At 43.0% G+C, this 14,159-nt stretch overlaps 1 protein-coding gene across 10 annotated transcripts in view; it reads right to left on the minus strand.

Annotated features, from left to right (window-relative positions):
- LOC150089152 (teneurin-m-like) overlaps positions 1-14,159 on the minus strand; it is a 936,894-nt gene that overhangs the window by 123,757 nt on the left and 798,978 nt on the right. For 8 of the 10 annotated variants that reach the window (XM_090388138.1, XM_090388082.1, XM_090388129.1 and 5 more), the window contains one exon: positions 8,736-9,104. The exons of the other annotated variants lie outside the window; for them this stretch is intronic. In XM_090388138.1, the coding sequence (XP_090244264.1) occupies positions 8,736-9,104 (369 nt within the window). The remainder of the gene's footprint in view (positions 1-8,735; positions 9,105-14,159) is intronic. 10 annotated transcript variants of the gene reach the window in all.

The raw sequence follows: 14,159 nt of genomic DNA on the forward strand, positions 1-14,159 counted from the left end.
TCTTGCCTTCTGCCTTTACATAACGAACAGAAAACGGGAATTTGAGTTAAGAATATAAAATGAAAAGAAGTTACGTAAGTGGCAGCAAGAGAGAGGGAGCGCGTAAAGTAATATTCGTATCGAAAAACACACTGATTTCTCCCAAAACTAATTTAAGTAGCTGCTTCATTGAATGCTGCCTGAAAGGTTAATTGAAAGAAGAGCCAACACGCGATGGTTGTTGGTTTTTCTGGATCTCAGACAACGTTTCTGAATCCTCTTCAGGATTTTGTCATCGAGATGACTGCAGATAATTAAACTGATAAGATTATGAAGGCTGCGGTTAGAGGCGAAATATTCACCTTGATATGAATGAGTTTCGGTATGTTATGAAGTAGGTGGATGCGAGACGCAAATTTGACATAATGTATCTGGGGTTTTAGTAAGGCTTTTGATACAGTTCCTCGTGAGAGATTGGTGTATAAATTAGGGTAGGCTGGAATATAAGGGAGATCTATGGTGGATTAGATGGTGGTCATAAGTGGCCATTCTTCAGGGTGGACTGGAGCAGATATTAGACCCTCAGGGATCAGTGCTCGGGCCACCGAATGTGAGAATACCGGGAAAGATGTCAACGTTTGTTGAAGACATGAAGGTTGAGAAGTGTTTAACGATAGAAAGCAGGGTATTTTGCTTCAAGAGAATAGCCTGGATCAAAGGGATCTGGACCGATTGCAATGATCTGAAACGCCCCGAAGTGCAATATATTGTACACGGGGAACAGAAGTCCAGGAGTAGTTTGCAGACTGGGAAAGAGGGGGACAGAGAGAGACACGAAGTTCAACACGCAACTTAAGCAAATGGCAAGAAGGGCACATTGTTCTGATTCATCGGAACTTCGCAAGTAGAGAGAAGGAGGTTACTATCCCACTCCTTATGGAGAGGTGGTGCAGCCACACTTGGAATATTGCATCCAGGCCTGGGAGCGCCTCCGTGGGCAGGAGCAGCAGTGCGTAGCACACGCTTCTTGATTAGACCGGGGTTCGAGCCCGTGACCGCCAAATACGGAGGATGTAAAAGGTTAGGGAATGACCACCGCATATCCCCGGAGAAATATGGTCTTAGTTGCTAATGCTCCTTTTTTTTTTTTTTTTTTTTTGTTAGTTGTTGGCGCATCGGCTTCTGTGGCTATAATGCACATTCCAAGATTTTTGCAGTACTTTGATCCAAGCTCGAGGAGGGATTCGAACCCGCTACCTTTGGGTTGCCAGGCAGGTACTTTACCCACCCGACTAGCCCGGTCGGCCTAATGCTCCTAAAAACCAAATAACAACAACATCCAGTCCTAGAAGCTGCATCTTAAGAAAGATATATAACTTCTGGAGAAGATGCAAGAAAGGGAGACTAGACTAGTGAAGTGCGCTAAGCTTTATCCCAATGAGGAGCTGCTTAGATGTGGCCTTCGGATCGAAGCGACCTTGGGGGGGGATGATTTTATTGAAGAGCGATTAGAAAAATAAGTCACGGAGGAATATTCTTACTACTGCGCGAGACAACAACCAGAGGACGTAATTATAAAATCTTGAGGAAGAAAAGCAGACAAAACCTTAATCTGTATTACTAATCAGTTTTCTCATAATTAAAGTTAATAAGACGTACAAATTATGTAATCTATTTATTCGACTATTACTTAACATCTTAAGCAACCATTGTCCATTTCCATTTCATCTCACACTTTTCTCAGCCCCTTAGACGTACGTGGATCTAAAAATACGCGGTGTTTGAGTAACTTAGCTTATTTTGTTTCATACGAAGATGCCAATGCCCTTCCAGCGTTGAGTACTTCTATTTCAAGAAATTTAAATACATTTAGCTGAATGGTAGTCGCTGGGTAAATATGTAGCGGTGCTGTGAGCGCATTTTGGAATGCTTTAGTGCAGGATCCTAATGCACCGGGAGTACGAAAGACTTAGAAGTGGATGCCTAACAGGCATCCACTTCTAACAGTCAAAATGCTATTACCTGTTGTCCGTGCCTTTCGCATCGCATTTATGAAATGTATCAAGGAATGCAACCGAAAGGAGAGCGGTTTTAGTAAAATGCAAACGGCATTTCCGTTCTTGCTCACTCTGTTGCCAGCTTTGCATTTTGTATAGCTGTTCTGTAAGAAGCAGCTTCTAAGATTGATGCCGGGCAGGAAGACCACTTAATTTGGATTCACCAGACATACGCACACTTCTTCTTGCCACCACCGAAGATTGCTTTCAGGTATGTATTCTTTGTACTTTGAGACGACTTCACTTCTCTCTACGTCAGATTCGCCCCTTTAATTTCTGTCACGTACGTACTTCTTGCTAAGAAGCGTCTTCAGATACAGCAGCGCCGAGCTTGTCCTCAGTATTATTTGGAATCATCGCTCATCCCATTCAAGAGATTTTCCTCCGATCTCCGTCCAATTGTCTAAACAGTTTAAAGGAAGTAGTCCGCAATCGTTGCTCAATCATTACGCAGAAGGAATGTGCATAAATTTATCCGAAGCTGTTCCCAACTGAAAACAGCTTCAGAAGGACAACTCTACATATCAGCAATTGTTCCATGGAGCAGGCGTGATGCGTACAGTACAGTTATTTTGGCTTAGACTTTAAAATTTCACTCTTAAACCTAGATGTCTCTTTCTTTTCTTCTCCCTTCGTATACGCTTTTATTATAGTCACAATTTACTGTAAATGCCAGTTTCTTTCTTATCACACGAGATCCCTGGCATCGCTGCTGTTGTGTGTCGCTCCAGTCATCAATGTGCCGTATATATTACGACTGACTGCAGCAAAGATACACTGTACGTAATGATGATCATCAGGATTACAATGAAAATCCTTCTGATCCCACGTTTTCTCAGGCAGAAACTTGCCTTTCATTATCTGCATTACTTTTGTCTTCGGCAATCTCGATATCAGCGATTTGTAATCTGCAGACGTCCTCTTGCATCCCGCATCGCAAGCTGCTACATATTGAATCGCGCACTTATTATTCTCATCTTCTGCCCAGACCTTCCCCTCTCTTATTTAACTCTTTATTTGTTCGTCTCGACTCCCCTTTTTCCATTGTGATATTCTGCAGCATCCCTCATCTTCCGCATCTTTGTTTCTCCTTAGCAGCAGCTTCCACATTAACTCCGCGATGTCACTGGCGTCTTTCATTATGCAAACAAGACAGTCTCGTTGCAGCCGGAGGCAAGAAAACTTTCCCGCACGCGAGTCGTGACTCAACAGACAAAGGAGGGATGCTTATGCTCTTCATATCCAACCGGGATGTCGCGGGGCAGTGATGGGGATTAGCGGAGGCATACTTTAAATCTTGTCACACTGCCATACATCTGTCAGATAACCGTGTCTGCAATGCCGGTGTTTCCCAGCGGCAAAGTTGATATAATAAAGTCGACGTGATCGTAGTTACCGCGTGCAATCTTCTACATCGCCTCTTCTCTGAGCCGAAAGATGGGATGTGTGCAGACGTACTCGCTATGTGTGTTTCGGCTCTAAAAAATACTCCGTTAACACCGCTACCTTGTCTGCTTCACTCATCGCTCCCCTTTCACTTTTTCAGATATTTCTCTCACTCTCTTGTCATCTTCTTACTGTTCGCTCGTTTTCTTCGAAAGCACACCTGACATGTTTGCAGTGCAGCAACTAAGTTTCCGGATGGAAGGAAGAAGATGCGCAAAAAACACAAAGTAGACACTATTAAAGAGGCATCCGTCTCAGACACGAAATGCTCACAAAAAAAGCTCATAAGAAACCCGAGAGAGAGAAGAGAGGAAAAATAAATCGACGGACAAAAAATCCTGACAGAGTAGAGCAAAAAGTGGAAATGGGAAATTGACACACACACACACACACACCCCGAGCATTCTTTAGTGTTTAGAATTTTCGGTTGTGAACACAAGTAATATGCAAAGTGTGCACAGTTCAGAATGGCATGACAAAAGATCAACTGGATGTTCGCATAATTTCGTTTGATGGAACCCTGTATAATTGCACACACACGTACGTGCAATTCTGAGAAGCGAGTAGAGATATGGGAAGGATTCTCTGAGACGTTAGCAGACAGAAAAATAGAGGGGATTTCTTGTTACTTCCAACCGACATCTTTCCTGCTTATGTGGGATCGCAATCACTGCTGCAGGATAATAACCCACCTTCTTACCCCGACGTTGTCAGAATTATCCCTTGCTCTCCACATCGTCTTTACTCGCCACCATCATCCGATCCCTCCATCCAAGCAGTTGTAAACGATGATCGGGCCAGAGAGAGAATGATCGTTACAGGTCACGAAGACATTAATCCCCTACAGAGGCTGGGGGGGGGGACTGTTAGAATGTAGATGGAGCCGAGAGATCGGGTAGTAAGGTTGCAGGAAACATCAACAGCCATCATTGCGTCTGGCCCCGTAAGCAGTATGACACATTTGGGGACGCAAAGTGGGTTTAAAGCTCATCCGCTTTGTACCGCGTGCAGCCCCTATTCACACCATTAACGCTCTGCACGAACACCACAAACACGGCCGCCACAGCCTTGACGGGGGTCCCCAGCCACGCCATAACACCATCACCGAATTGGTCTCGAAATTCGGCCTCCTCGATTGTATGCAAAGTTGGAGCTACTTAAGAGCCACGAGCCAAGGGCACTTAACCCTCACGCGCCGTAGCATTTCGGCGCTAATACCGATCCTTCGCTGCCCGCTAGAGATTCGGTAGTTAAGTATGCATCTGTGCCGCGCGCTCATTGACACCGCTGCAAGTTTCTGAACTCGCTTCGGGTTTGCCACGAGGAGGTTTTAACTGGGGGGAAACGACCGAGTTTATATCTTAGTGTGCGGCGCCGTCAGAAAGTTAAGATTTTCTGCAGTCAGTGTTCGGCAATGCAAAGAGGGGAATAAAATGGTGTCTCGCATTCTTCGGTCGTTAAAACAGCGAGCCAGAAGACCCCAATCTGCCTTATCGCATGCACTGGAACTGAAAGAGGCGTATTGTTCCAAGGAACTCTCTCAACAACTAGCTGTAGAGGTTGCAGATAAGTATTTTGGTTAAGACAGCTTCGAGTCAGATTGACTCCTTTATTCAACATTCCGATTCTTGCAATCAGCCTTTGAAATCAAGGTTTGCCACCTTTTCTGCCTAAAGATTTAAGGGATGTATCATCACTTCAAACCTCAATAAAATTGCCGATTTCCCCAAGTACGAAAGATTGAGGGGGTGCTCAGTTTTCTAGATGCAGTTCTCGCTTGTAATTGTGACGAATTTTATTAATTCTAATGCTGCCATCGAAATAACCCAAATAAGAGTTATTTCCAGAATTTCGTTTCTACCTCATAAAGAAAGAACAGTTTCCTAGTGCACCTCTTCAATTCTCAATTGCAAAGTACTGCACTATTGGATAAAAACTTGTTATTCAAGCTATAGTTTAAAAATCTCTACTTTTACCACGCATAAAGTTGCACAAGTTGTTTATTTAAATGACATCTTTCCAATACAAGTTATTTCGGCAACGTTTCGGGATTCTACTGAAACTCGTCTGCAGGTCTAATAGTGTGCTTGAAGGAACTAATGCGCAGGAATTAAAAAACACATTAAACCCGAAGGCGAGTTTCATTAGAATCCTGAAATGTTGCCAAAATACCTTAGGTATGTATTGAGATGATTCTAATAAATATCGCATGATTAACTCAATGAATACTAGCCTTTCTGTTCTTGTTAGAGATTGCAGTATCGCACTGTCTAATGTTATATTCGTGTGATGTCCCAACTGTGATCACAGTCAATGATGGACCCAGATTAGAGCTTCCATTTTGGTTTCAGGTCTTCAACGTCTTAAACCGTAGACGAAACAAATGTACTCCCAACCACCGAAGCTATGATAAGGGTTGTTATTACTCAAGTGAATATTGCCACCTCAAATAGGGGAGTATTGTTTCTTGTGTTACTCGCAAGACAGAACTTGGGAGTAAAATAGCACAATGTTTTACTCGTAGTGTGACTAAAACTTTGTGTGATCTCATATCATTCTCCCTGACAGTGCAGAAAGATTTTAGGTAATTATGGTCAATGATGGAAAGTACAGTTTGATTGTTGTTAACGTATATTTGCAAGTTATATATCGGATTTGAGAAAGGTTTGATATTCTTCAGCATTGTAAATCGCTTTTGGTTGGAAGAAACCTCGTTGGTCGTATCATATACGATAATTTTTATATTTTTTAAATATTATAGTAAGTAAAAAGTGGAAACTGCATTTCAAACTTGCTGAAAAGGACATTTAAACTGTTTTGAGGCAACGGAAGACCTTAAGAGAATTCTTGTCAGAAGCGGCGAAATTGAAACAAAGAACTTGAGTTAAAAAAGAAGAGCGAATCCTGTTGTAGCCCTGCTGGAGTAAACAATCCTTGTAGCGCGTAGACGGCGGATTCTCTTGAGATGTTGTCTTCCCCGAGGAAGGAAGTAGTGTGAAAATATGGTTGACGAGGCAACACAAACTTAGGCTATTAGTTTTCTTGGCAGCCGAAATGAGAATTAACTCCAAGTTTACCAAAAGATTTTTATCGATCCAAAACGATGCGCTGGAGACCAGTAATTTCCATTAACTTCTGCCACAAGGGGGCGATAGTCGTATGGTAGCATCAAAAATTCATTCGGGTTGGATGAGCATCGTTTGTTGCTTCGCTCGTGTTCAGATCTCCTGCTGCCATGCCCGATACACACCTTCCATATTTCCTGTATGAAATTTTTACGCGTGCACAAACAGATTTACTTTCTGGAGTGTGGGAAGTGCTTTGCTAAATTTGCTAACTGGCGAAGATTTAAGAGGTTTGTCCAACTTTGGCCATTTGGAAAGAAAATACAGTTCCAGTCCTTGAACTAGCGCGAGTCAGATGGATGCGCTTTATAAAGAAAATGCCTCGTGCGATTGGAAAACGATTTCCAATAGCACACCGTCGTTTGGGGATCACTAAGTAGCTTTCTGGGCCCCCTCCCAAACATTTATGCACCTTCAATAAACAGCTTGAAGAGAAATACGGATAGCAACTAAATGCCGTTTACGGATGTTGCTCAAATAGGTTTAAGATATCGTCGCTTCCGCAAAGTTTACTAAGCTGGTCTGAGGGCCCTGCTTTAGTCTACTGGCAGTAGTCTCGGCAGGCCATGGTCTTTTTGTTTGTCTCTTGTTTTTTTGTTCTAAAAGTTCTCTACAGTACACACCGATGTGCGCAACTTTAAGGATCTTCGAAATAAACAAGTTCAGGAAGGTAACAGGGTGAGAAAGAATGTAAAAAGAGGAAATCAGAAAGGCGGTTAATATGATTTCTGTTTATTTTGGCTTTAATATAAAGAGGGAGCCACCTATGTGCTTCCCGTTAAGATGGGACTTTTTTTTTTTAAAACATCCCGGACTGCAACGTACATTTTATTTATTCAACATATCAATCCACATACAAATGCTCTCAAAGAACAGCCGACCGGGCTAGCCGAGTGGGTAAAGTACCTGCCCGGCAACCCACAGGTCGCGGGTTCGATTCCCGCCTCGGGCTTGGATCAAAGTACTGCAAAAACCTTGGGAGGTGCAATATGGCCACAGAAGCCGATGCGCCAACAACTACCAAATCAATCTCAAAGAACAGCAAAAGTTAGTTTAAAATTCCAAATGTAAAACTCGAATTCGAGATAAGATTTCTAAAGCAGTGACTACAAAAATACGTTGACCAGGATGGGTGTCGACGTGGTAATTGAATAGAACCAGTCTTGAGCAGATGAGCATAACTAATTATAAAGAATTGAGACGGCATTACATTGGCCATAATTAGATTTTGTTTGGAGCAGCCACCAAAGAGATCGAGTGTGTGCTGAAGGTGTACACATCTGTGAACAGAGACAGCTGAGGAGAAAATCTTGCCACTCTCGGCATGCAACGGAAAAGGCAGATTGTCTGTACAGAGACTAAAAAGAAGGGATCCCAGAGAAGAACCTTGAGGGACTCCTTTGAAAAATGAGAGAGAGAGAGAGAGAGAGAGAGAGAGAAGTGTTTCCTTAATAGCATCTGGAAGAAATTTAATTGGCAGACCAAGCTGCCGACGTGCCAAAAATACCGTTATTCATTTTTTTTGATCGGCAGTTGGTACAGCTATAAATAGAGTCAAAGTAAAAAAATACAGGAAAGATTGGTGTGAATATCATCCAACTGATTGCAATTGTCAAAAACATCCATCAGGAGATGAACCGCAAGAAGGATAAGAAATTAATTACGACCGATGTGCCAAGGTGAGAACAGGTTGCACTTCGAACTGGTTCTGGTCACCGAACCGGTTCGAAGTAGAAGTAGAACCTTAAAAAATGGTGGGAGAAAAGGGGGGTTTATCAGTGTTCAAAATGCTGGTGTGTATGCGCAATCGTTTAACCTGTCAGGTAATAATTTTTCTAAGCAGACCTCTGCTCGATAATTCGCTTTTGGTTTTAATTAAAAGAATCAAACTTGTTGTGCAGAGTGCTCATTATAATGATGCCAAAATTTCTAAACAATATAATGAGGAAACAGGTGCATCACCTGTTAGCAGCTGTGGTGCTCCTTTTGAAAATTAAAAAAAAAACAAAAAAAAAAACAAAAAAAAACAGAGAAAGCAGTCGAAACAGTCGGACACCATTCTAACATTTAAGCTTTTCTCTATCTGCAAAACTAATTATCTGAGATACAAAAAGAGGGAGCCACCTACTCCTGCCTGGCATCACCAGGGTACTGTCTTGTGCCAAAGCGACCTCCGAACCCGTGAATGTTGCGTCTGAGTTGATAGCATCGTCGTCATCCGAGGAAGAAGGTGCCGAAGGAGAGGACGACAGTCCAGCCGGATGTTGTAGACGCCGGGGACCTTGATGAGGGGGTTGTCGGGATAGCTGGGGATCGGGCAAACCGGAACGTTGAGATGAGTACTGATCTATCAGCGCCCCTACCCCTGACATCTGCTCCCAGCGGGATTTTGGTTGTGTCTGATTCTGGGGGTTGATCCCTAAACGCTCTTGCTCCGGACGGGGTTTGGTACACTGGGGTGGATCTGATGAATCGGGGGGTCTGTTGTACGAATTGCCTGTTGAGGAAAACAAGGATCCCAATGTAAGAAACATAAATGGGCCAAAGGGGTATTTCTAAAACATTCAAACATCATATATACACTGCACTAACTACACTACCAAATCTTTGAAGACAAAAACAGGTACATGGCAAGAAAAAAGTGTGCCCCCGCAAACATATCCACACATAAAGGTAATTATAAAGTTCTGGGACAAATGGCACTAGGTGTTCAACTTCGAAATAGTTCTGAAGGACTAGTCTTCAATAAAAAAAAAAAAGTCTGTACAGTTCGAGTTGCTTTGTTAATAAACAACTGGAACTGTACAGAAATAACAGACCATTACCAAATATTTAACTTCTTGGATTTCTGAAGCATTATTTTATGTGTGGATGCAATCCCTACATAGCAACGTGTAAACGCCCTCACGAGCATCACAGAATTTGAGTTCAAATCAGAATGTACAAACGGTGTTTGAAACACTGAAGATTGCGATTGGCCAAGGAGGCCGATAGAATCAGTGGTTGCAGTCCTACGCAGCAGATGGCCCATGAATGTGTACTAGACAGACACGATACACAAGTAAACGATACGAAGGAGAGTACCACAAGTATGAGTGCAATGTGGCCTGATAAGCTGATGCGCCAAAAATTCCTAAGGATAAAGAAGCAATTGGCATTATATGCAGTGTTAGCAGTATCATGAATTGTTGCTTTGGATTACGAAACTCCGTTTATCGATGGTGCAGAAGGACCCTTCGCAGAATTGTCCCTCCGCTCTTGTAAAGGACTCTCTCCAAAACAAAACTGAAACCTAACGCTACTTCAATCCACCCTTGATATCAAATGAATGGTCGGCCATTCTCTTTTGGGAAACTAAAAATACGAAACCTCAGTAAGGGGACAGTCAACCGAGCAGAACATTTTAATCGGATGCTATATTTGTCCTACAGGAACGGCAATTATTGAAGACGAGTAGTTTTTCAAAACCGGCCTGGATTCTGTCAATCTGTCGATGGCGAGCCACAGGCCCCTGCTGAAAATTTCCAGGACAGAATAATGACGAAATACAAAACCCTCCGTCGATGGGCTTCACCTTATCGGCAACATTCCATTCGTTGTACACGGCATCTGGCGGACATAAGAGATGGTGGGGGCGGTCTCCTCTTGAACTAGTTCGTTCGGCTGAGAAGTGGCAACTGAAGTTTAACATTGACAAATGCGAAGTACTGCATATGGGTAGAAGTAACCACAGAGGAACGTACCAACTGTGTGGTACTACACCCAGGCCTTTTCCACTTCCCTGAGTGTAGTACTAACTTTCCACTTCCCTGAGTGTAGTACCAACTTTCCACTTCCCTGAGTGGTACTACACTCAGGGAAGTGGAAAGTGAAAAAGACCTGGGGGTAATTGTGCAGTCAGATATGAAGTTCTCTGAGAATCGCAGACGGGCTACCAGGGCAGGTCACGGAGTCTTGTCAATGATATATAGGGATTTTTCTAGCAGGGACACTGAGGTGATTATCCCGTTGATGGGGCCACGCCTTCAGCTGCGTACAGGTCTGCAGGCCTCATTTTAGGAAGGATGTAGAGTTGCTTGAGCATGTACAGAGAAGGGGAACGAAGGGGTGATCCTACCAAGAAAGGCTTCAGTTCTGCGAATTGCAGCAAGTTGGTTTGATTGACGTGTATAAGGTCTTGAATGAGTTGAGCAGGCTCAATGCTGATGGGATTCTTCCTCTTGCTCAGATTAAGAACCTGAGGGGGCACAGATTCAAATTGAGGAAAGACAGTTGTAGGATAGATGTGCGGAAATTTGCCTTTAGCCGGCGGGTAGTTGATTGCCGGAACAAACTTCCATCTGTAGCTATGGAAGTTGATAGCTTAAATAAATTCAAGGAGAAACTGGACAAACTTTTAGAGGGAATGGATGTGTGAAATTTTTTCTTTTTTTTTTTTTTGGCTAATGCTGTATAAGCTTGCTTTCTTGCATCACATGCCTCTACTACTACTATTCGGTTGGCTTTGCTGGAAGTTCGAGCAGAGTTTAGTGCTTATATTGCGCAGACAGATGTCTCGAGCTAAGTTCTCATCTTGTCACTATCCAATTTATCTAATATCATGAGAGAATGACAAACAGTACCGACTGTCCTTTACATACACTCCATCTTTTCCGGATACTAATTTCTACCACGCTCGTGTCTCTTCATGCAAACATCAGTTTGGGGATTAGGAGTATTACAGCGGCGATGAGTGATGAAATTAAGATCTCGTGCTATTCAAAGGCTGGCATGGGATGGGAGTGTTACAAACAGTTGTCCTTTGCGCACTACACTGCGTCAAATTAATCCCCATTTTCAGAATTAATGCATTGCTGACGAGGACGAAACAATAGCAGCCGTAATGCCACTTATAGACAACACTTCACGGTTACAGATCCCTCAAGTTCCTAAGACAGGCTGTCTAGACATTATTGTAGCTAAATAATAATTGCCAGCTGGCGTAAATGGTGAAATCTGTTCAGATTCAGAGTAATCCACCAAGATAGGTATCCAGAAATACTCGAAAAATTGCGATTAAGATTTTTATTTTACTTTACCTCTTCACCGGAATCTAAGAAATTTCTGATCTTATTATAATTTCTGAGGCTTCGTTATCCTCGAGAAGAATGCGAGGCGGACAGAATGTGGGAGGGGTGGTGGTTGCGAACTGACAAAAGTATCCAATTAAGCGGAAAATGACGTAATAAAAGTGCCGGATAGCCGTAAACAATTAATACAAGATGTCCTTCCTTCCTTCCTTCCTCCAAAGGCGCAATTTTTTCAGATATCGAATTACCAGCGTAATTATATCATCAGATCTTCTTTGATAAACTGACTCACAATTATCTGCCCGCGCCATTAATAACCCTTACGCTCTAACACTTAATTACTACCTTTAATTTGAATTCTCTCCCCATGCATCAATGGATCCTTGTACAAGCCATCCTTTCTTTATTCGCCCCAACCCATTTCTTATCACTTGCGCACACCTTCTTAATACTTCCATAATCAACTTCTCCCGCAACCCTACTTTAATTCCATCTTCAGTCAGCCGTGTTTCCACCTCATCTTTGATCTAATCTTCCACGGTGCAAGCGTCATTTCAAAGTGGGTGTTTCGGCAGATCATTCTTCCAATTTGAGTGTACTACTTGACTGACACATCATTTTTAACGTCTCGGAGACCCTCCCATCTCCGTTGGGTGAGCATAATTTATACCGATGAACCTTCCTATCCCCCCCAGTAAATTTTATGCCTAACGAGTCAAACAAATCTTCACCTGTTGAGCAAATTTGATTGAACGTTCCCGGTGTTGTGAGAGTTGAACGAAATCTTTGCATTGTCTGATTTGATGCATTTCTTGTGGCAGCAAATCGATTCACCCTCCTTGCTCCGTCTTCTGCGCATTCCATATTTTGAGTTGAATACGTCCATTTCGCTTATTGTGAAACTAGACCGAGGAGGGGGGATCACAGTAGATGGCGCCACCCACGTGTGCTACGAACAAATCTGTGATTAGATGGAAACGCCGAGTATCATTTGTGAATTTGTTTCGAGACAGTTGTGGACTCGGTTCCATCACTGGCTGAGCAGAGTCCCAAAATTATTGAATATAATTCAATGATCTGAACCTTATTTATTCTTTTGCGGTTATTCCCAACACTAAAGGAAAATAGAGCACAGTGGATGGGTTGAGACGACAGCTGAAACCGACTGGTTTTGGATTCGAATTTCTCTACAGTTTATCCTCCAGGCTGTTCCAAAGAACAGAAATAGAACGAATAAATGAGGAGGAAAAGTCAGTTCGGTGGGTTTGGAGGTGAACTGTAAATGGACGTTGGCTGGTATGGAGAAAGACAGCGAATACGAGAAGAAATTTTAATTCTGAGTTGCACTTCAATGTTACAATTGTCTTCCCAAATCCGTTAAGCTTGCTGTGTGCGCACAAATACACGTACATGGGTGGTGGTGGGGGGGGGGGGGAAGAACCAACAGAAATAAAAGAAAAAAGCTGGCCCCAATCCACACCACAGATGCTGTCTTCCATCGTTCCCGTACTGTGACACACTAAACTGCTCCACTCCCCTCTCCTTTCCCCCGTGCAACGTCTGCTATCCTCCGCTCACCAGAGGTGATATATAAACTGCGTCTGTCACCAGACGACACTGATACAGCCGTAAGAGACGAAATCTGCACGTGATTCCCGTTGCTTTTAACAAGGAAACGCCGAGTAAATCACGGGAACAGACAACGACATCCCCCTCTCCAGACAGTGAAAGTTCAGAGAGGAGGATGGGGGGAAAGGAGAGAAGAAAGCGCGGGGTGGAATAGAATAGGCATAGGCGCTGTCATTAAAATAACAAGGAGGTTAGGAACGCCCTAAATGTGTCGAGTGCCAGGGGTCAAGTCACGATTCACGGGAGGAGGTTAGAGGGGATGAAGAACCCAAAGAGAAGACGTACAGAGAGGGGAAAAGACAACAGAAGCAGACAGGGGGGCGTCAGACAAAGGAGAAGTGTCTGCTGACATTTTAAAATTCTAATGTATACAATGTATTAAAAGAACTCCTTTTCGATATTCGGTTTCGAGTACGCTGCTAAAATTGCGCGATTCTCTTTAAGTAAAAGGAAGCATCAGTGTGTGTGTGTGTGTGTGTGTGTGTGGGAAGATAATAAACATCAGAAGGAAGCGTATTGAAGGAAAGTATCGGGTCCGGGCTGCTTCCTTCTTGGGAATGTACAATACTTACCAACTGTTCGTTTTTCGATTTGTGAAATTCTTCTCGCATCGCTGTTTTTTCACTCGTTTAACGCGGTTTTGTTTTTTTGCGCGCAAAAGAAACACCCTCGATGGAAATTCCAATTACAACGAAGCGACTGAATTCGATGGGAGAACGTTTTCTTCAGCCTCCTTTCAGAAAATATTATTCGCGAACGTATCGGCCATTTAAGTCACGTTTAAAGCGCTTTAACGCGTAATATTTTATTGCGGTCTTAACGTTTATCTGCCTCGAGCAGAAGGAGGAAATGTA

The sequence above is a fragment of the Mastigoproctus giganteus genome, chromosome 2, assembly GCF_048544385.1.
Source record: "Mastigoproctus giganteus isolate SK-2022 chromosome 2, ASM4854438v1, whole genome shotgun sequence".
NCBI lineage: Eukaryota > Metazoa > Arthropoda > Arachnida > Uropygi > Thelyphonidae > Mastigoproctus > Mastigoproctus giganteus.